The sequence below is a fragment of the Lissotriton vulgaris genome, chromosome 10, assembly GCF_964263255.1.
Source record: "Lissotriton vulgaris chromosome 10, aLisVul1.2, whole genome shotgun sequence".
Classification (NCBI taxonomy): domain Eukaryota; kingdom Metazoa; phylum Chordata; class Amphibia; order Caudata; family Salamandridae; genus Lissotriton; species Lissotriton vulgaris.
The window spans coordinates 892,083,338-892,105,017 of record NC_141698.1 but is presented as its reverse complement, the minus strand read 5'-3'; the positions used below and the strand labels follow the sequence as shown (position 1 = coordinate 892,105,017).

Here is a 21,680-nt window from a genome sequence, read left to right as displayed (position 1 = left end):
ATTCCATTGATGAGGATTTTTTACTGGATACATTTGAGCAGTCACAATGGTCTACGCAAATACTACCCATGATCAAAGGAGTCATTAAACATGCTCCAGAAATATTTAAAGACCCGGTACGATGTAGGGTATTAAATCCAAGAATAGAAAAGAAGTATAGACCAGCACCATCTGCCACTAGACTCTTTAGTAGTGTCTAATGCACGGAAAAGAGCCAATTCCCAGACTTCTGGTGACACGCCCCCACCTGACAAAGAATCTAAAGTTATTGATGCGTCAGGGAAACGGATTGCTGCGCAGGCAACAAACATATGGCTAATAGCAAATACACAATACCTACTCCTACATTATGACAGGGCTCACTACGACCAATTAGGAAAACTAATGGAGCACCTCCCAGATCAATACAAAGATCAGGCAGCAGAGCTCATACAAGAAGGCAAATTAATATCCAATGCCTCAATTAAATGTGCACTAGATGTAGCTGACGCAGCATCCAGAGCAGTCAAAACTAGTTTTATACTCAGACATGCGTGGTTAGGCATTTCAGGTTTTTAACCAGAGGTACAGACTACCATCTTGAACCAGCCCTTCAATCAAAACCAATTGTTCGGGCCGGAAGTAGACAACACACTAGAAAAGATGAAAAAAGACACAGACACAGCTAATTATATGGGTGCATTACAATCCACACAGACTATAAGTTCTTTTCGCCGCTCCTTTTATAGAGGAGGCTCTAAGCAAACCGGCACAGATACAACATCATCTTTTAAAACGCACACAGAGACCCTCTCTAACAAAGGTTATTTTAGAGGGGGATACAGAGGCAATAATAACAAGGGAAGAGGTAGAGGTAATAACAACAACCGCTCCTCTTCCACTCCCAAACAGTGACTTCCCTCTTCTTCCCCTACAGCATTCCACTCCTGTGGGGGGCAGATTATCACAGTTCCTACCTGTCTGGAATTCCATCACAACAGACAGGTGGGTAAGACAGATTATCCAACATGGCTACTGCATAGAACTCACAGCAACCCCCCCAAACATACCACCCAGGCAGCATCCAATGTCCACAGAACATATGACTCTGCTTCAACAGGAAGTTCTAGCACTTCTACAAAAGGATGCTATTCAAGTAGTTCCTTTAGAGGAACGGGGAACAGGAGTTTACTCCCTGTACTTCCTAATTCCCAAGAAGGACGGGACACTAAGACCAATTCTCGACCTCAGGCCCCTCAACCATTACATACAATCAGATCATTTTCACATGATCACTCTACAACAAGCACTCCCACGACTACAACAGGGAGATTTTCTGTCAACACTAGACCTAAAGGACGCCTACTTTCATGTTCCTATACATCCTGCTCACAGGAAGTATCTAAGGTTTGTCATACAAGGACAGCACTATCAGTTCAAAGTCCTTCCATTCGGGGTCACAACAGCACCACGAGTGTTCACAAAGTGATTGCAGTAGTAGCAGCACATCTCAGAAGACAACAGATACATGTCTTCCCTTACCTCGACGATTGGCTCATAAAAGCAAAATCGTTCAACCAGTGTGTCCAACACACAAAACAAACAATTCAGACATTGCACGACTTAGGGTTTACAATAAACTACACCAAGTCGCACCTAGAGCCTTCGCACGTTCATCAGTACGTAGGGGCTGCCATAGACACATCTAGAGCTCTAGCGTATCCCAGTCCAGCCAGGATACAAAGCATTCAGACCTTAGTCTCCATTTTTCAACACCAGCAGTCTCTCCAAGCCAGAGTATTCATGAGACTGATCTTCATAGTTCCGCACGCAAGACTGTAAATGCGCCCATTACAAGAATGTCTAGCACAGCAGTGGAATCAGGCTCAAGGTCAGCTCACAGACCTGGTGTTGGTAGACAGCCGTACATATCGCTCTCTGCAATGGTGGAACACCAAAAACTTGACAAAGGGATGGCCGTTCCTATAACCTGTTCCACAGATCGTGCTCATGACAGACGCATCCCTCACAGGATGGGGAGCCCATCTCTTACACTATACCACACAAGGCCAATGGACCAACCAACAAAAACAGTTCCATATCAACCATCTAGAGCTGCTAGCAATTTTCCTAGCACTCAAAACGTTTCAAGTACAAGTACAAAACAAAGCTGTCTTAATCTGGACGGACAATATGACAGCCATGTATTGCATACAAAAACAGGGGGGGGCACACTCTCTGCAACTGTCCCAGCTTGCACAGAACATTTGGAGATGGGCCATTCCTCAAAACATACACCTGACAGTAGAACACCTTCCAGGAATTCACAATCCGATAGCAGATCTGTTGAGTCTACAGTCACAACAGATTCACGAATGGGAGATACATCCACAAGTTCTTTAACCATTCTTCCAAATGTGGGGGCATCCACAGATAGATCTGTTTGCCACCCACGAAAATGCAAAATGCCCAACCTTCGCCGCCAGGTTTGCACACCCACGGTCGGAGGGGAATGCGATATGGATGAACTGGTCAGGCAGATTTGCGTATGCTTTTCCGCCTCTCCCACTCACTCCACTAGTAGTGCGCAAACTCAGACAACAGTCTCTCAAACTAATACTCGTAGCTCCCACATGGGCACGTCAGCCGTGGGTCACCACACTACTAGATCTCTCACTAATTAAAATAGATCAAAAATTACGGCTCACCCCATCCCTGTTAACACAGAACCATGGAAAAATAAGACACCCAGAACCAAGCCAACTGAATTTGGCGCTCTGGCTCCTGAAGTTTTAGAGTTTGGTTACTTAAACCTACCACCAGACTGTATGAACATAATTAAAGAAGCTAGAAGACCCACTACCAGAGCATATTATGCCACTAAGTGGAAAAGATTTGCAATATATTGTAACAATAATCGCATTGATCCACTGGATGTTTCCATCCAAAATATTATTTGCTACCTTCTACACCTACAAAGGTCCAATGTAGCTTATTCTTCCATACGCCTGCATCTGGCAGCAATTGCAGAAGAGAGACCAGGGAGTGATCCTAAATTCCCCTCAGGTGAATGTTTGCCACCCTCACCAGAAGGAAACAGGACAAGGTCTATACAAGATTAGGTTTTCTGTGCCACTGATGTGTATGTGTAACCTGTAGCCCCTGGTTGCTACACCCTCCAGATGTTGCATAGTCCCAGTGTATCCATCAAACCCTAGAGTTGTGTAGCTCGCTGCCATCGGAACCCCGTAGTGAGGTTTTTCTGGGTCATTAAATGCTACACCAATTATACTGAGTTCCCATATTTTGAAGTTTATATTGTTAAGATACACAGTCTTACTTAATTCGTAGGAACCGAATAACAATGGGGAAAGGCTAGGACGACAGTCTCTATTGCCTTGCGAGCATAGGAGGCTAACTGTGGTGGACAGAGGAAATTACATTGTTTTCCCTCCAGCAGTGCCACAGTGCCCATGAAGCAGCTCTGTGTGTCAGTGGTGCATGTGGTCACTTAAGTGGAAAGCACTTGTGAAGGAGTATGGCAACTCCCCTGGAGCCTCTGGTGTACCTAGAGTTGGAGACCATGTGATACCCAAACCTGCGGAGAAAGAGGGGACTGGTGTAACCAAAAAGGTGTGTTTCTTGGAGCATGAGGATCGAGGGTTGGCAGCATTTGGCATATAGCAGTTCCACAGTATGCTTAATTTGGGAAAAGGGTCTGTTGACACTCCAGGACATCAGGGAGAAGGACATGCTAATGGGGTGATCCTGTGATGAGGCCTGGAGAGCCCCTTGTGTGCTTCTTGACTGAGCAGTCAAGAAGAGTAGTGGGCCTAGTGGCATGCTCCCGAAGTGTGTTTCGTAAGTCATGGTGACAAATGCTGGTTGAAATAAAACACTGAACAACTGTAAACCAGAGGAAACTCCTCCAACAAAGCAAGCCCCCCAATACCCACCCACCCCACACTTCGACCCCTGAAGTATCTGTCGCCTTAAACATGTCATAAATTTAAACCTTAAACGTACTGAAGGAAAAAAGACGGGCATTAGAATGAACATCCTTCTGTAGAAGGATCAAATAACCAAACAGCCGTATAAATCCTGATCAGAGTACGGTAAATGGTTAAGTCAGTGGGGAAGTCATAGGGGTCATTGTCAGTGGCATCGCCAATTAGTGAAGGCCCTGGGGGAGGCTGTTTCACCGGGCAGGATCACCCACAGAGGCCCCTTATCCGTGGACTGGAGATCCAGTCCCAGGGAATCCCGGAAGACTGAGCATGTCAGTCTTTCTGGAGTTATTTGATTCGCCGTCTGTGGTTAGGGATCTTAGCATTGAGTGGCCTCGGTGTCAGATCTTTCTTCTTAGCCACCGATACCACAGCATTTCTTGTTGTCGAAAAAGTAGGAGCTCTCCTGGAAAAGTACCTTAAGATGGGCCAGGAATAGTAACAGGTAGTGTAGATTCATGAACGAGAGATTTTGCTTGACCTCATCAAATGACTTCCTTTGGTGCTAGACGACCTTTGTGTAGTCTAGGAACACCATGATGCAGGAGGATTGATGTCGAACCTCCCCAGCCCCTCACACTGTTCTCAGGATCTCATCTGTCTCTGTAGTTGAGTATAGATGCTCTCAGTAGACCCAGGGAGGGACCCTGGGCAGTGGGTGCTGTGCCAGTAAATGGTGCGCTCGTTTAATGACAAACCATTGAGAGAGCTGGTCTACTGGCACTCCTTACTGCGACCACCTCTCTAGGAGAGCCTCCAGGTCTTTGGATTCAACTTCTGGGAAGCCAACAAAGTGAATATTATTCCGACATAATCTGTTCTCGGCTTCTTCTGCACGGGCCTCTAGGGTATTAGTGCTAGAGAGGAGATTGATTATCGTTGATTTCAGTGAAGCCACTTCAACTTTGAGTCAAAAAACAATCTTTTGTTTCCTTCACTCTCTCCCCAGATTGCAGAGGTCCTGGCATTGGAGCAAAACATCCACTTTCACCTTATCTTGGATTCAGTCCAAGAGTGGGAGGACTGAATCACCAGCAGGATGGTCGCCCGCTCCCTTGACGGATGTATGATTGAACAACTACTGCCTAAACCACGAATTCCTAAACGACGAAGGCTAAACAACGAGCAAAGCTAAACAACTACATATTTAACAAGTTCCTCAACCACAAAAAAAACACCTTGTGATGGCCAATAGATGGCACTATTGTTTCTATTTTCCCTCTTGAACGTCCTTGTCAAGAGTGGATGTGCTCCTATAAAAATGTATTCATAATCTGCACTCGTAGTTCATATTTTGCAATGTGTTGGAGCTCTAAAGTGGAATGCATCAGTCAGCCCAGTTTCTGCCGAGTAAGCACACTCGGATATTTATCCTTTACAAATTATAAATGTATTGAAGCATTCTGCGCTTTGCAAATGAGCCGCTTCCATCCCCCGGGTGCTGTGAGCGGAAGCACGCAGCCGGCCGGTAGGCACCCTGTCCGTCCTGAGGTAGGATAGAACTGCATGCGAGCAGATTACACTTTTACCAACCTATCATTTGTATCCACATAACATATCAGGACCGCTTTTATCTATGTGGGGACGGTTGGGGCAGTTGAATAAATACACGGTGCAGATATTTATTATTTCACAGGTGCCATTGGTCGGGAAATGGTCTGCTTTTTGATTGTTTCATGGAGGCTGATGGGGACAAATGTTCCACGGTTCACTAGTACAAATCAACCTTAATTTGTGGACCCCTCATTCTCTTGGGCAATGGGAGCGGTGCCCCTTCCTCGCCACCATTATATTTTATCCACCGCTATTTCAGATATGAATGGTTGACTACCCTATACATCATATACATTACATCAAATATAATCAATTGTCTACTTCATTTTACGGTAGGAAGGATACAAAAAATAAATAAGTCTGTTCTCTTCTCATTTAATATATCCAGTAATTAACCAGTAATTAACCAATTACTCCCGTAACCGAATAGAGAAGGAACCTGTAACACAGAGCTTTCCTAAGTATGTAACACATTAAGAGACTTGTCATTGTAATTACAACAGTGCCATCTACTGACCAGTCACAAGGTCTTTTTTTTTGTGGTTTAGGGAAGTCGTTGTTCGAGTAAGTCGTAGTTAAAAATGTGGTGGTTTAGGATGTCGTTGTTGTTCAGGCTTCGTTGTTCAAGTCAGTCGTTTTTAAAACGTTGTTACAAAGGCTGTCTCCCACCCCCCTCCTTGTCTCAGAGGGTGCGCTGCAGTGTTGTGGTGTCTATAGGCAGGCATGCTGGGTTTGAGGCTGAGAATGTGTATTTATCAATTTTGGTTTTCTCATTGGCACCCTTGTCTTTCCCCATGATGAGGTGTCCGAATACCTCCAGGTGTAGGGATCATCACCCCAAAATCCTGGGGGTGGGCGGGCAAACCGCTGCAGCAGGGCCCTTCCTGCATGGTTCTTGGCCGGACCCCGAGAGGATGTCATTGTCGGCCTGCTGGCCCCTTACTGGATGAATGGTGGGGGCCAGCACATACAGCTGAGGGGGAGTCCCTTGCTGGTGTCCCCAAAGTTGATTAAGGAAGGCCATCCTCCCAAGGTGCGGGATGGCAGTTGAATTAAGTCTGGCCCAGCTGGTGAAGCAGACGAAGGGCAGGAGTCCCGCCACACGGGTCGTCTGGTTGCTCCTTCCCTGGCAATGTTGTCCCCGACCTGTGTGCCGCCCCAGAAATGGGGTGGCCCAGGGGGTAAGCCAGCGATGAATGGGTGATTTTGGAAGGTATACAAGAAACAAGGCAATGAAGTGGACTCTCCTTCCCATAAAAGAAACGGGGATAGAGGTCTCATGCCTCCAAGTCCTGTTTCATTTTCTGAAATAGTGGGTTAATGGGGCATGACCTAGCTCAACTTCAACATTGTCTCTAGGCTGCGCCATTCCAGCCTGGGGAACCCATTCTGCATATTTATTAAGACCCAGTGAGGGAGATGGGCAATGGTTGGGGGCAATCCTACCCCATCTTAATCGCTGGGTCTTGATGAGGACGATGCTGACAGAGACCTTTTGTGGCTGACTGGAGAGCACCACTGGAAGCCCTGGAGGCCTGATGGTGTTTTATTGAGTGGGTTTCTGATGAAGCACATGGCACCTGCCTCGCTGGGCGGTGGCAGGTGTCACTGGATAGCGATGGCCCCTGAGCAGTAATGACGTAGCCCATTGTGTTAAAAGCATGGGCTGCGCAGGGCCCCTTAAATTGCCTGCATATTAATGAGTCTCATCCTGCAGTACAGCAAAGGCCTGCCTCCATAGTTGTTTGCCTGCAACTCTGCAGTGCAATTCCTGGAATGCAGTGGGGGGAACTTCACGCTGGGCCCAGAAGAATCCAAAAATGTCCATGGACATTACGTTAGCGCGTGGCGCCTAAGCATGAAATGCACATGCATCCTGGAAAGCCTGACAGTATTATTAGGCACCTGTAGTGTAGCTGGCATTTAAAGTTGGGGAAACTAAGAAATATTCTCGTTGGCTCGTCAATACTGATTCTGGCCATATATGCCCAAAGTTTACCAGAAACTAGGCACATTATGCTTTGAGTTCAGCCGAGTAATGCACATTTTGAACCAACTGGCACACAGATGGTTGAATGGGAAGATCAAATTCTGCTCCTTGATGGTGTGGAACGATGGGTATTAGATATTGAAAATAAAAGCACCATAATGAGAACAAGCTTCTAGCACTGGAAAAGGCACAGGTGACAGCAAAGAATGAAGACCAGGAGGCACGTTCTCGCAGCAACAGTATCCGGATCATAGGACTAGTGGAGACAAAATGAATGACTAAATGTGTGCTGCTCAGCTGAGACCATTTCACAGCCATGTTTGTGGTGGAGCATGCTCACTGGTGCCTAACCTGGTTCCTGGAGTGCTACCCCGCCCACTTTATGCCTCATAAAATCAACTTCCATGATGGAGACGCTGTGTTGAGGCTTGCACAGGAAAGGGGGGGCACATCCAATATCAGGTGTCCAAAATTGCCATGTTCCCTGAATTTACCGTGATGGTGCAAGCCAGTATGTCAAAATTCATGGATTAGAGATGCCTTGCAGTACCCAGCCAATCTGTTTGTTGCAATTGGGGGAAAGCTGGGGTTCTTCATGGACCATAAAGCTGCATTGAACTTTGCCAAACAGTGACTACAAATGGGAGCAGACACAACCTGACCGCTTTCCACTCCGGATGACAGACATAAAACGTGTGATCAAAATGCGACCAGCATAATGGAGTGAAGCTCCAGGAATAGGAGACAGACCCAGGACACTATCCTCTATTATGGACAACCTGGTAAAAGTGATGAACATATATGCTGTTAAACCTTACTGTGAACATTACACTCCAAAGGAGGAAGATTAAGGAATATCCAGGTATAACATCCCCTGAACAGAGCAGCATCCTAAACCTGTGTGTGTAACACAGATTGTTGCTTTTCCATTTTATTTTTGTTGGTTATCTAGTATATATTCACTGATGGTTGGGGTCGTCGGTGTGGGTGGGAGACAGAAAGGTGTGGGTCTCAGTGTGGGAGAATGGATGGGATTGGAAGGCTTAAACAAGTTACTTTTCTGTTGTTGGTAATGCGCAATATTTAATGGCCGCTTAACATACTATTTCTAATTTGAACTCAACTGAGATTAAAGATACGGGCTGGGAATAATCCAATGATCCAACCCAGCTATAGGGACACAGGTTAATGCAATATGGTTACATACATACAGGTCTACAGGTCTCATTTTACGGAATATTGCAGGAAGCGCACTTGGAGGACGCCAGTTCCAGTTGGTTCAGTAATAAAAGGAGAGATTCCTGTTACTGTGCGTCATACAGCTCTTACAAGGGTGACTCTTTTATCCAGGTAAACTCTTGATCGCAAACATTATTGTGTATTCAAAGGTTCTGGAGTAGATATAATATGATGGCATTTTAAATGACTTCCGCATAACTATTATCAGGGTACGTGGCTCTGTGGCTCTAACATTGGGGCTTCTGATATATTTCAGGAAATTATGTGTAACTGCCAGCAAAACATGTGGCAGAATATTATTTGCATTGGGGATTTTAATTTTGTGTTAGATGTACCGAAGGATAGATCGCAACAAACAGCTTCCAGCGCTAAAGAAATCCTAGAAGCAGTGCGAAGCAAAATGGAAATGCTGGACTTGCATGATACATGGAGAGAGAGAGAGAGAGAGAGAGAGAGAGAGAGATGAGGAGCAGCAAGTACAGTAATGATTTTCAGTTATCCATCATCCAGTGTAAACTTCTGGCTGTGCACATCATCCATATTACACTGAGCAACTGAACAGTACTCTCTCCCCTGCACACTCAGGCCATTGCCTGTGATGTTGCAGCCCGCGACGCCATGTAGCGTGGAACATGGGGGCTTCTGAAGATTTCCTTCCTGGGCACAGGAGGTCGCCATGTTTAGGCCAGAGGTAGCCATTTCGGCCAGCGAGTATTTTACATTGTATGCAAGCTCAATAAACACAAGCTCCATGTTGTGTGAAGCATTTCAATCCATGATACGGTGTGTCTGCTTCGACAAGCAGGCCGGTATACTAAAGGAGATACACGATCAGTTATGTGAGCTGGAGGAAAAACTGAAAATGTTGGAAACCGAGCTCATTAATAATGCAGATTCTGTGGTAAGAGCTGAAATGCAACTCGCCTTCTGTATCACAAAATGCCAACATCCAGAGAAGGATGCTATCTTAGGAAAAGGGCTCAGGCAGACTGTATGTTGAACAAGAGCACCTGAATGGAACTCTAGCGTGGCTGCTTAGAGATCACACCAACAGGAATATTATTCTGAGCATGAGAAAGGATGCTAAATAGCAGGCGTATTTTGTCAGTATTACGATTATAGGTCTTCCAAAGCAAACCCAACTCAATATAGCACAAATATCTGAATACCTGGAAGACATTGCTATGGCCTTGTTTTAAAATGACAATAGACTACCATTAAATGAACACCGGTGCGCAGGTGAGTTAATGGATGCTACTACCAGCATGGCCAATGGAAAGGCTTCGGGGTCCAGTGGCCGTCGTACTAATTTTATAAAGCATTTAAATATTTGCTTAGTGGAGACTTACTATCTGTGTACAATAAGGCGCTGTACTTAAGTTCTTGCGAGAAGCCATAATTTTCATACAACTGAAAACCTCCAAAGATCTGCACCTTACCACATCTTATTAACCATCGTACCTACTCAGTTCCGGTAGTAAATATTGGTCCATGATCCCCACTTTGTAGCTAATAGACTGATACATGTAGTAAGGAGATTTTTTCCTACCGGATCAGACTGCTTTGATGACCTCTGGGTCTACTGCCTAAAACATTCATGCATTATTCAAAATAATACGCCAGATAGACTCTGAAATATCGGCAGTCGGAGCCTTTCTGCATGCAAAGAAGCTTTTATGCGTACAGTCTTTAAAAGAATGTGAATGGGGCACACACTCTAAAAAGGATAAATCTATTGTTTGCGTAACCGACTGCCTGCATACAAATCAACAACTCACTATTGGACTCAAGATCCCTCACCAGAGGTACAAGACAGGGTTGCCAGCTATACCTGCTGCTATTAGCCTCAATGATGGAATCTTCGGCATACAAGCTTAGGTAACGTTACACACAGGGGGCTGTTTCTTCACCAATAGAAGACTGATTGATGTCTATATATCTTTTTATGAGGATAATATGCTGCCATTCATTAAAAAGGATGATGGTATATTGTAGTAAATCTGAAATGCATTCACTGACGCCAGCCACGCAGGCTTTCAATTTATATTACCCATTGCTATGGAGAACCAAATCCATAATTTGTCTGGGAATCGTGATACACAGAGATAAGGATAATGTTCTCAGGAAAAACTATGGTCCTAATAACCGGACTGTGCATCCAAATAGATGCATATGGCTTCCATTCTCAATATCAAACAGAATAGTTGCATTAAAATGACGGTCATACCTGAGTTTACATACCTATTTTTTAATAGTCCAATCCCACTGTGCTAGATTTTCTGTAGATCTTTGCATTCTGAATTCAGTATATTGAGATTAACTGACAGATATGAGATTGCAATTGGAGAGCAGTAAAGTAGCTATCTTGTTCCCAGAGTTGTACATTCTATATTGAGAAACAAGCTAAGCTGCCTGCTCACTTTCCAATTACATTTACTTTAGGGTTAACCTAAACCTATCTAGTTGCCCGAAGGTGGGTCTGTGTGCTCTTGCTTCAGTTGTAGATCTAAGTGGGAAATTAAGTCTTCATCCATATCTATTTCCTGATGTATGTGTCTTGCTTTTCCTCTTAGAGGAGACATGGCTTTTCCCCTAACTACTGTTTTGACAGGATGTCACAGCATGGTGGGGCAAGGGATTCACTCTACATTTATCTCAAAGTAGTCCGTAATCTCTTGCCTGAGCAGTTCAGTTAACTCCTCATCTTTCAGTCACTGGTTTTCAAATGCCATATGCCGATGGGACTTCAGTTATATTTGCGAATTAACCCCACTCAGGAGTACTCTTACAGCCCTCTCGGAATGGTCTGTCTTCTTTTCACTACACCTGCATCCGCTGCTGGCATAAATATGTCCGAGAGGAGCTTCCGTACAGAGTTAAAGGTGTATTGTCTGTCCTGTACATGCCCTGTCCACCTGGTGTCACACAGGAGTGGATCCTCCGCTATGGTGGAGGAGTGTTGCCCCCGAAACCCCTGCTAGGAGCCAGTCTGGACAGAGTGTGCGGAGCTCCGCGAAGTGACGAAAAACCTCTGCCGAGCTATGCGTAGTCCGTGCACGGCAGAGTGCGTTAGGGTCATGTTGTTCGTGGTAATTTTGAGCGCCGGGTGTTTGTCCCACTCTGTAAAATCATCACGAACTGCACCATGTGCAGCGCAAGAGGGCACAGCTTCCTTTATGCTGCTCAAGTAGATTTTCTATTCGAGTGGCCCCTCTCTCAACGCAAACGGAAGGTTTCTCAATGCGAGAGGTCGAGACCTGCTGCGATCACTCGCATTGAGAAATCCGACCACCCGCGTTGAGAATCTCGCTAAGAGGTTGATTTTCCTCACTCCCGCTCACAAACTAGACGTTCGCGAGCGAGGAAAAATCTCGCTGGTAGATGGATTTTCCTTTCTCGCGCTCACCAACTTGACATTGACGAGTGAGGAAAAAAACTCTGCCCCCAGAGCGTGGAAAACTTAGCAAACTGAGTGGAATTCACCGCCCAGGGTTAATAATGACAGCAGGGGAGGAGTAGTGCACACTGTAAGTGCGCATTACGGTATAGCCTGCTATCTAAGGCCGGCCAAACTGTTACACACACTTTGATCTCTCTCCATCCGAGCTAAACTGCACAGTTGGTTGGAGAAGAGACATCAGCTCCTAGTACCTGAGTGAGTGTCAAACCAGCCCACTCAGGCCAATCACGGCGCTGCTCTCATGCTGGTAAATAGTATTAACAGCATGAGAGCAGCGTCTTGATTGGGGTCTAGGAGCCTACACAGTGTGCACTAGGTCTATGTACTCTGGCCATGCTACTCACATCTAGACCAGGATCGATTACAGAATTGAAATCGCATCCTATAATTATCATTCAGGTGGAGGAGTCCAGCAGTAAGTCAGTGATATGATTTAAAGTATTGTCTAGCAACCCAGTAGGGGGAGATGCTAATGAGTCCATTGAAGTCCCTCCAGTGATCACATTGCCACTACCTATTTACCCAGGTTACCCAATAGGGCGCTCATCACTACAAGGGGAAATGTTTTCACAAAGAGAATGGCAGCCCCTTTAGAGCTTTGCGTGAAGCCCAAGTAAAAGACCCCGGTGTAACCGAATTGTCTACGAAATCACACTTCATGTCCAAGAAGTGTGTTTCCTGTAACAAAAATCACAATGAGAGTGCTTCTTCACACATTGCATAACTACCCCCTCTTCATATTGCTATTGAAGCAGTTCATATGATATAGCTCCGTAGTCATTGTATTGAATAGGGTGTAAGTGTTCTGCCTTGGTCCTGCCTTCCATTAGTCAGTAACAGTGTATGAACCAAACTAATAAACAACTGTATTGGTATCCCTTCTAACCTCCCACCTACCCATACTTCTATCCCAAAGCATCTGTTGCCCATGTAGAATTTTGTCCCATCACCCATAAAAGATAACCTACCTAAACGTGTGGCCCTCTTAAATGAACATACAGCACCCCAATATGTTGGTAATATCCCTAGTCTGCCTATCAATCACTATTTTGACATTTTAAGCATTTATATGCCTTTAAGAATATATTCAGAATCAGACAGCAGACATTTTCTTTTACAAAGTAATTATGATTGAATAGTCTACATTTAGTCCTCAGGCCAAGTAGGATAAGGCCTTGATCACATGCCCTCCTCTCCCCCCTCCTCCCATCTGGCTTATATAGGATCTCTGAGGCAGAGTACTTCATTGCCCAAACCCTGTGCCCCTCCCCCTTAGGCCTGTCCGACTCTGATATCTCCCTACCCAGATTGTCTCTACTACCTCTAAGGAAGAGGGGGTGGGGGCTCTCCTGCTTTCCCCCAACTTTGCACCCTTTGTCTCTGCATCTGCTTTTTAAGGTCTCCCCTTTGGGGTCCAACAGTGGATTCATTTGCTCACTGTCTATTTCTCATATTTATTTCGAGATGATGCTCGGCAACCCATGCCCAAGCAATTCTCCTCTTATGTGAGTCGAACAACTCTTCCTCTTTCTCTCTGGATAGTCTCAGAATTAAGTCTCTATCCCTGTAATTCATGAATGTATCATTATTATATATTGCTATAAAGGTATCCGGGGGTGCCACAGAGGATGGCCTTGGGATAAGGGAACGATGCCCTTTTTCGATCTGCGAACACACAGGGCCGGACTGGCCTTGTAATCTACCAGGCATTTCCCCAGTGGGCTGGAGCCATTGGAGGTCTGTTTTGAAAACCCAAGGCTACTCCTGGTGAGTTTCCCCAACCCCCCAAGGTTCATTGCAGCAGGAACGGGAGTCTTCAAGAGAGAGGGATAGGGAAGGTTGATAGAAAGGGATAAAGAGAGAGAGAGAATAGATGGATGGTGTTGGAAGGCGGTGACCCCAGGGGTCAAGATGACTCTCCTAACCACCCGAGACCTCCCCTCCCACAACTACTGCCGAGTCTTATCGAGGGGGGAGTCCCCGCCGGGGAGGACTGATCGCACACACTGTCGACACACCACACTTACGAACGGACACCTCACCGGGAATCTTTATCAAGTATGAGCTTTTATCAGTATAGGAATAAGAAGCAATACACAGCGATCGAGGGATCGCGACAATCTTGTAGCAAGGGAACGGGGAAGCGGGACAGTCGGAGGGCCAGGTGGTCTGCCACGCACCCTGCGCACAGTTCTCAATCCTCGAACTGGGGGGTACGGGGACTGGCGATGGGACTTGCTGTCCTACTCACTTCTTGTTCAAGATGGTCGCGAGGGTAGCGTCGATGGTCCAGCCGGACCAGGGAGTTCTTCAAGCCGCGACGAGGTCAGCAGGGCTTGGGCAGGAGTACTCCGTCGTACTCGTAGGCAGGTAGAGCCGCGACAGCGTCGGCAGGGCTCTGGATGGTAGCAAAGGTCTCTTGTTCTCAAGAGTGGGCCGCGACGAGGTCAGCAGGGCTCCGATGGTTCAGGTCTGTCTCTTCGAGAGGGAGCCGCGACAGCGTCAGCAGGGCTCCGATGGGTCAGGTCTTACTCTTCGAGAGTGAGCTGCGACGGCGTCAGCAGGGCTCCGATGGTTCAGTTCCGTAGATTCGAGGATGAGCCGCGACGACGTCAGCAGGGCTCGGTGGGTCAGAGTCTGTTCTCCTCAAGGTCAGCCGCGATCAGATCAGCAGGGCTTTCTTGTCCAAGATACAACTGCCCGCTAGATTTGAGGCAGGCTGTCTTATAGTCCAGGGGCTCTTTGATGTCCGGACCCTCAGAGGCAGGAGGCCGGAGGTCCGAGGCCCAGGCGCCTGATTGTCTGGGTGGCGGTGCCTTTGGTGCTTTTGGACCATGCGCCCAGGGAATCCCAGACGCCCATCCAGGCCTGGAGCCAGCTCACTAGGAAGCCAAAAGGTGCGATCAAAACCAGCCCCCAGGGATGGCTTGGAGGTGTGAGGACAACCAGCTCCTCGGGAGGGGGCCAGAGGTGTGATGGAAGCCTTGGTTTCGGGTACTTGATGAGTCGCTCACCCCCCTGGGCGAGTCGGGGCGCGCCGGACGCGCATGCCTGGCTGCAGCCGGGAGCGGCCAGATGCTGCAGAAAGGGAAGAAGGCGGCCGGCTGGCCGGGGTGGCCAAACATGGAGTCTGCCGGTCACGTGCATGGGTGCAGGCACGCGGTCTGGAGGTCGTTTCAGGTCCGATGTAGGAGTCTCGTGTATAGTTCTGTGCTGGACGGAAATCAGTTCTGTCCGTTGTTCTGGGTTTATGGGGGTCAGCGAGGGCCACGCCACAAGGCCGGGTCCAACAGATGAAAAAAGGTAGATTGTGTGAGGAGACAAAGGGAGCAGGGCTGGTTTGAGCATTTTTTCCAGGGATGCTTTTGGTTCTCCAGACTGGCCTTCATGCAGAGTTTATCCTCGGCCAGGAAGTTTCTCAGCCCTGTCATCGAGGCTAGACCCTTCTCCTCCTTCCAAAAAACCAATGAACCTCACCTCACCTCGTTCCATGGCCTTTTCAACTTGTGTCCATAGGGAGGTTGCTTTCAGTTGTTGGATCTTAGTGTGGAGGTTCCACAAGCGTGCTTACCTGGCACAAGGTCCTCATGAGCAGGTGTCCCCCGTGACGGGCGGCACCTCCAGCTAGTGGCACCTCCAGCTAGACCAGTTCAGAAGGCTGTCACAGCTCTGTATGTGGAACTCCTCCTACTGGACTGCATCACTCTCCTCTGCTCCGCTGGGAATGCCAGGCCACACACAGGCCTCAGTGGCGGCTGTGGAGCACTCTGAAAACTTGTATGCCAACAAATGACCGCTTCCCACATACTTTTTCATACATTTCAAAGTGTTAACCTATTACAACAGTAGCTTGGAATGTCAATTGATGTGTTTGATGCGCACATGCCTTGCACTAGTGATGGCTTCTGTGGAATATATAAAGGAACTATGATTCACTGAAGTTCAACGATTTAATAATTAAATGTTTTCAAATGATGATCTCGATGAACAGCGATTTTAAACTTAATTGTGTAAAAGTAGGTTTGGGTTCAACAAAATTTTTTTTATGATCCATCCTTTGATACAAACTGATTGATTCATGTGTACATGAACTGAGCTGTATGATTGAGTGAAGGGGCTTTTCTACTGCGGTCATGTTATTCGATCAAGATCTCCACTGCCCCACAAATTCAGGTCTGCAATTTACAAATACTCTTAAAAAATAAAACAAGAATTATGGACTATTCAAGAAATTATTTTAATTGTTTTTGTCACCAATGTGTTTTCTGAATAGTTCAAAAGAATACATATGGCATCTTTTACTTTCTGAGTAATAGCAACGAGTCCCAATCTTGTCTTTCTCCATACAGTTTTAAAAGACCTGGTAAAAGAAGGCACGTCCATGGGCAGTTTGGTGGCAGTCATTGCTACCAGCCAATCAGAGCATTCCCTGCACCCTTCCCTTGTGTCTGCCCAAGGAACGCATCTCTTTCAATGTTTCAAGTGTATCCACCCTCCAGATCAGGTAAACTTAATGTCACTCTACCTTTGTATTTGTATTTATTTATTAACTTTACAATTAATTAAAATCTTTACATTAGAAAAACACTCAACAAAACTAAAATTACTAAAAAAGAAAAAAATTCAGATTGTGTTTAGGATATGTACCCTCCCTCCCCCACCCCTCCCCCCCCCACCCATCCCTACGCCCGCTCGATCAGCCGGCGACCCCCAGCAATCGCTTAAAAACAATCTGGATTATTGAGTCTATATGCCATTCGCTAGGCACTTCAGTTGGAGTCCATAAGCGCAATCTTGATTGGGCGGATGAAGAGGGGCAGGCGCCTCAGTGCTTTTTGAGGTCCGGCTGCCTTCTTCCGTGGATTTTATGTGATCGGTTCCAGGGTTTAATTGTATTCATTGGCAGCCTTTAGGGCGATCCTGATCTGCTTCGTACGTTTCCCCAGTCTTGCTAGTGTCGTCGTAGTTGCTGAGGAGAAGCACAAGGCTGACGCTTCACTGCAAGGCTTTATACTGTTGGTGATACAAATTGGGGGCAGGAGTTGCTGGCATTCGTTGTTGAGGTTGAGACAGCAGCATAGGAGATGCAACCAGGATTCCTCCTGTAGGAACAAAGTCTACAATTTGTTGTTTCCCCCCTGCGGGCCAATACAGGGTTAAAATCTGCAATTCCTAATATGCTTAGTCTCATAACAAGAATTTAACTTCAGGCTTGTGGTGTGAGGGCCTCGCTTAGTTAGGGTCGTGCTTTGCCTACCATGTAGGAGTTGTTCAGCAGGTCTAAAAGGGTGCTGGAGCGGAGAGTTTTGTGGTCGAGTTCAAAAGATATTTTGCACACTTGTCTGTTTATCGCTTTTTTCCAAGCCTTCAGTGGAATTTCCAGCCACAGAATGCTCTCTTCCTCGATCTTCAGTGTGGTGGAAGCTTTGCCAAGGCTGGTGTGCCAGGCCAAGCAAGGCCCCTCGAAGATGGATCTCAGTTGTTGTCTTAGAGAATTTGCTGGGGCCCTTAAAATCCTTAGATATAGCTTAATAATATCCCCCTGGCATGACAGGTCTGGCCTCGCCAAGCCCAGCTCCAATCATACCCTTGAGTTCCTCGCTGACCTCTGAATGAGGAGCACAGATTTGTATGCTCTGGCTTTGGCTGAGTTGAGTGTCCTGTGAGCCAGGGAAAGCCAGGTGGCCATCGCTATTAGCTGGCAGCAAGTTCGCTTTTAAAACGGTCAATATTGGTCCGGCCGTAGGGCTTACCAGATGTAGGCTCAGTTGCTTTAGCAGCTGTGTGATCTTTTTGGCCTTAGGTAACTGTTGTTTCAGATGGGCGTTTGCCTTGGCCCGGTCGGTATGCAAAACCGCTAGGTAAATATATGATGCAGCTGTGTTAATTTGCAGGTTTCACATTTGCCGCTGTGCTTTCTTTTTCAGACGATAGCTCCCGAAGATGACAACCTTGGTCTTCACCTGATTCACTGCCAGGTTATTGTTGTTATTAAAACGGTTCAGTGCATTTAGGGCTCTTTAGAGGCCCACCTTAGTGTGATCCATTATGGCTGTATCATCGGCGTATTGTAGCACCAGCAGTCTCACGCTTCCTAGTCTTGGCGCTACTAGGCTGGTGCCTTTCAGGGCCTCCCCCCAAGTCCGCAGTGTACAAGTTAAAAAGGATAAGAGCCAACACGCATCCTTGTTTCAGCCCATTGTTCATTGATATTTTGGGGGACACTGTGCTGGCACTTGTTTTGACCCCCACCCAAGTTCCTCATATAGCGATCTAATTGCCTTCAAGATGTTTGGAGGGATGCCCCATTTTTCTAGTTTCCATCATAGTCTTATACGTACAACTTCATCGAAAGCTGTGCTGTAGTCGATGAAGCAGCAGAAAAGTGTTTTTTTTCTTCTTTGCTGCCTGGGCTGATAGGTGCGCTAGCGCCAGTACATTATCCATGGTGGATGACTGTGACCTGAAGCCGGTCTGGTGGAAGGGGATGATGTTTTTTTCCTCCACCCAAATCTCCAGATCTTTCAATAGGAGGCGGCATAGGCCTTGGCTTCAAGATCAAGAGGTTTGGTGGGATGCCCCATTTTTCTAGTTTCCACCATAGTCTTGTACGTACAACTTTATTGAAGGCTGTGCTGTAGTCTGTGAAGCAGTGGAAAAGTGTTTTTTTTTCTTCTTTGTTGCTTGGGCTGATAGGTGCGCTAGCGCTAGTACATTATCCATGGTGGATGACTGTGACCGGAAGTCTCTCTGGTGGAAGGGGATGATGTTTTTTTTCTCCACCCAAATCTCCAGATCTTTCAATAGGAGGTGGGCATAGACCTTGGCTTCAAGATCAAGTAGGGTGATGGGCCTATAATTTCATGGCTTCAGACAGTCCCCTTTTTTAAAAATAGGGACCAATATAGAGTCCCTCCAGGAATCAGGGATTTTAGCGGTCGAGAAAGTGTAGTTGTAAAGAGGGGTTAATATTGTTGCCCAAAAGTCGGGAGCCTTTTTGAAGACCGGTGCTGGTAGCCCATTTGGTCCGGGGGCCCCATCGTTCATCTTCTTGAGGGTCTTGATGATCATTTGCAGGTTTATCTGGGCTGGCGGTGTGCGATGCACATCAGCCCATGGGGGTGGAGCCCAGGGCTAGGAGTCGTTACTCCTGGCTTTGCACAGGATTGTTGAGGTTGTCCTGCCCGGCGGTTGATCTCTTCAAGTCTGGCTTTGTGTGAAGGGGCAATTGAATATAATTGCTTCACGTGGGTCAGCCAGTATTGCTCTGCTACTCTGTTTTCTCTTAGGACTCCCCTACCTTTCAGCTGATTTATATGTCTCCATAATCCTGCTGGATTCTTCTGCCTAAGTAGGGAGAAGACTTTGAGCCATTCCCTCTTTATGTTGGCTTTTTTTGTGTACCCACAGTTTCTTCCTTAGGGCTCTCCCCAGTGAGGCGACCGATAGACCCTCCGTTTGTCTGTCTCCTTTTTTCTTTATCATGAGTGCCTTGCTCAGGAGCTGTTTACTTTCACGTATATCTTTATTTATTCATTTATTTGAGTATTTTGTAGAGCGCGCAGCGGCCCCAACGGGGCGTCCCGGCGCTGAGAACTCTGAAAAAAAAAGAGGTCATGGGGTCAGATTTCCATAGTTAAGAGGAGAATAGATGTGTTTTCAAGGATTTACGGAAAGCTGATTCTGTCTGACAGGAGCGTAAGGCTAATGGGAGCTTGTTCCAGCGCTGAGAGGTACAGACCTCAAAAGTTTTTCCACCTGCCCGAGAGCGTTTAAATCGGGGAGTTTCCAGGAAGTGAAGGGTATTGGATCGTAAAGTCCTGGAGTTGGCGTAGGGTCGCAAGGTGTTTTTTAGGTGTGCCGATCCACTGCCTTTTGATGCTCGGAAGGCCAGTGTCATGGCCTTGAACACACATCTTTTAGCTATGGGCAGCCAATGAAGTTTACGGAGGTGTGGAGTGATATGGTGTCTAACAGGGATTCTCTGCACCAGCCTGGCGGCGGCATTTTGGACCGTCTGAAGTTTATCGCAGAGGCTTGCTGTGATACCAAGGTAGAGGGCATTGGCGTAATCGAGGTGGGATATGATCAGTGCCTGGATCACAGTCTTACGGCAGTCCGCCGGCAGCTAATTAATAAGGCGTTTTATGGTTCGGATCTTAGCGAAGCAGGAGTATGCTACTGTTTGTACCTGATTGTTAAAGCTAAGTTGATTGTCCCAGCGAACTCCGAGATTTCTCACCGAGTCTTTGGGGGTGGGAGCTAGGCTCAGGTCTTCTGGCCACCATATACTAGAGTCCAGGGGGGATGGTGTGTTGAAAAAAAGGATCTCTGTTTTTTCAGCATTGAGTCGGAGGGAATTTGCATCCATCCAGCTCGAGATGTCCCTGAGACAGGATTTCAGTGGATCAAAAGCTGAGGCGGATGGGGAGTCGAAAGTGAAGAGAAGCTGGATGTCGTCAGCGTAGGAAGTAGATTTGATCCCCGTCTGTGCAATCAGCTTGGCCAGGGGGGTGAAATACACATTAAAAAGGAGCGGGCTCAGGGAAGAACCCTGTGGGACTCCCCATTTGAGTGGTCTGGCAGGAGAGGTGAATGGAGGAGTGAAGACCTGCTGTGTGCGGTCCGAAAGGTAGGATGAGAACCATTTCAGGACAGCGCCACCCAACCCTAGGTCCTCCAGTCTTTCCAGCAGGATTTTGTGAGAGACGGTGTCGAATGCTGCCGAGAGATCCAGCAGCACCAACACCGCCCTCGACCCTTGGTCAAGCGTCCACCTCACTGAATCAGTCATTTCGATTAGGGGCGACTCGGTGCTGTGGCCCGACCTGAAACCGTGCTGGGAGTCGTGGAGAAGCCCATTGGTTTCAATGTAATTCGACAACTGAGAGTGTACCATTTTTTCTAGGATCTTGGCTGGAGCAGGCAGGAGAGAAATAGGCCTGTAGTTGCTGGGGTTGTCTGGATCCAAATTGTTTTTTTTAAGAATGGGGACTAAGGAGGCATGTTTCCATTTGGCAGGGAAACAGCCCGTTCTGAGGGAGTCATTCCAGATGAGGTTGAGGTGGAGGTTGAGAAGGGATGCAAGATTTTTATATTGCTTGGCAGGCCAAGGGTCTTTGGGTGAGCCTGATTTGCATTTGATAAGTTCCGCCATAGAATCTGCTTCTGATATGGTTGCAAATTCGAGTAGGATGGGCTGCGGAAGTGAGGGAGTCATGAGTTCCTTTTTTCGCACTTCTATGTTAGGGGTGGGGAAGGAGGAATAGATAGCCTCGATTTTATCCTCAAAGAATTGTGAAAGTTTGTTGCAAAGCGACTGAGAGGCGAGCTGAGTACGAGTCAGCGCATTGGGGTTTGTGAAGGATCCCACTATATTGAAAATTTCCCTAGCGCCATTACTGGCAAGTTTGATTCTGGAGGCCAGAAAATCTCGTTTGTGTTTTTCGAT

The 21,680-nt window shown here is 46.8% G+C and overlaps 1 protein-coding gene across 3 annotated transcripts in view; it reads left to right on the top strand.

Annotated features, from left to right (window-relative positions):
- The window catches only part of PEX1 (peroxisomal biogenesis factor 1), a 793,672-nt gene that overhangs the window by 352,922 nt on the left and 419,070 nt on the right, over nucleotides 1–21,680 (top strand). For all 3 annotated transcript variants that reach the window (XM_086941864.1, XM_086941865.1, XM_086941863.1), the window contains exon 13: nucleotides 16,579–16,733. In XM_086941864.1, coding sequence (XP_086797990.1) covers nucleotides 16,579–16,733 — 155 coding nt within the window. The remainder of the gene's footprint in view (nucleotides 1–16,578; nucleotides 16,734–21,680) is intronic.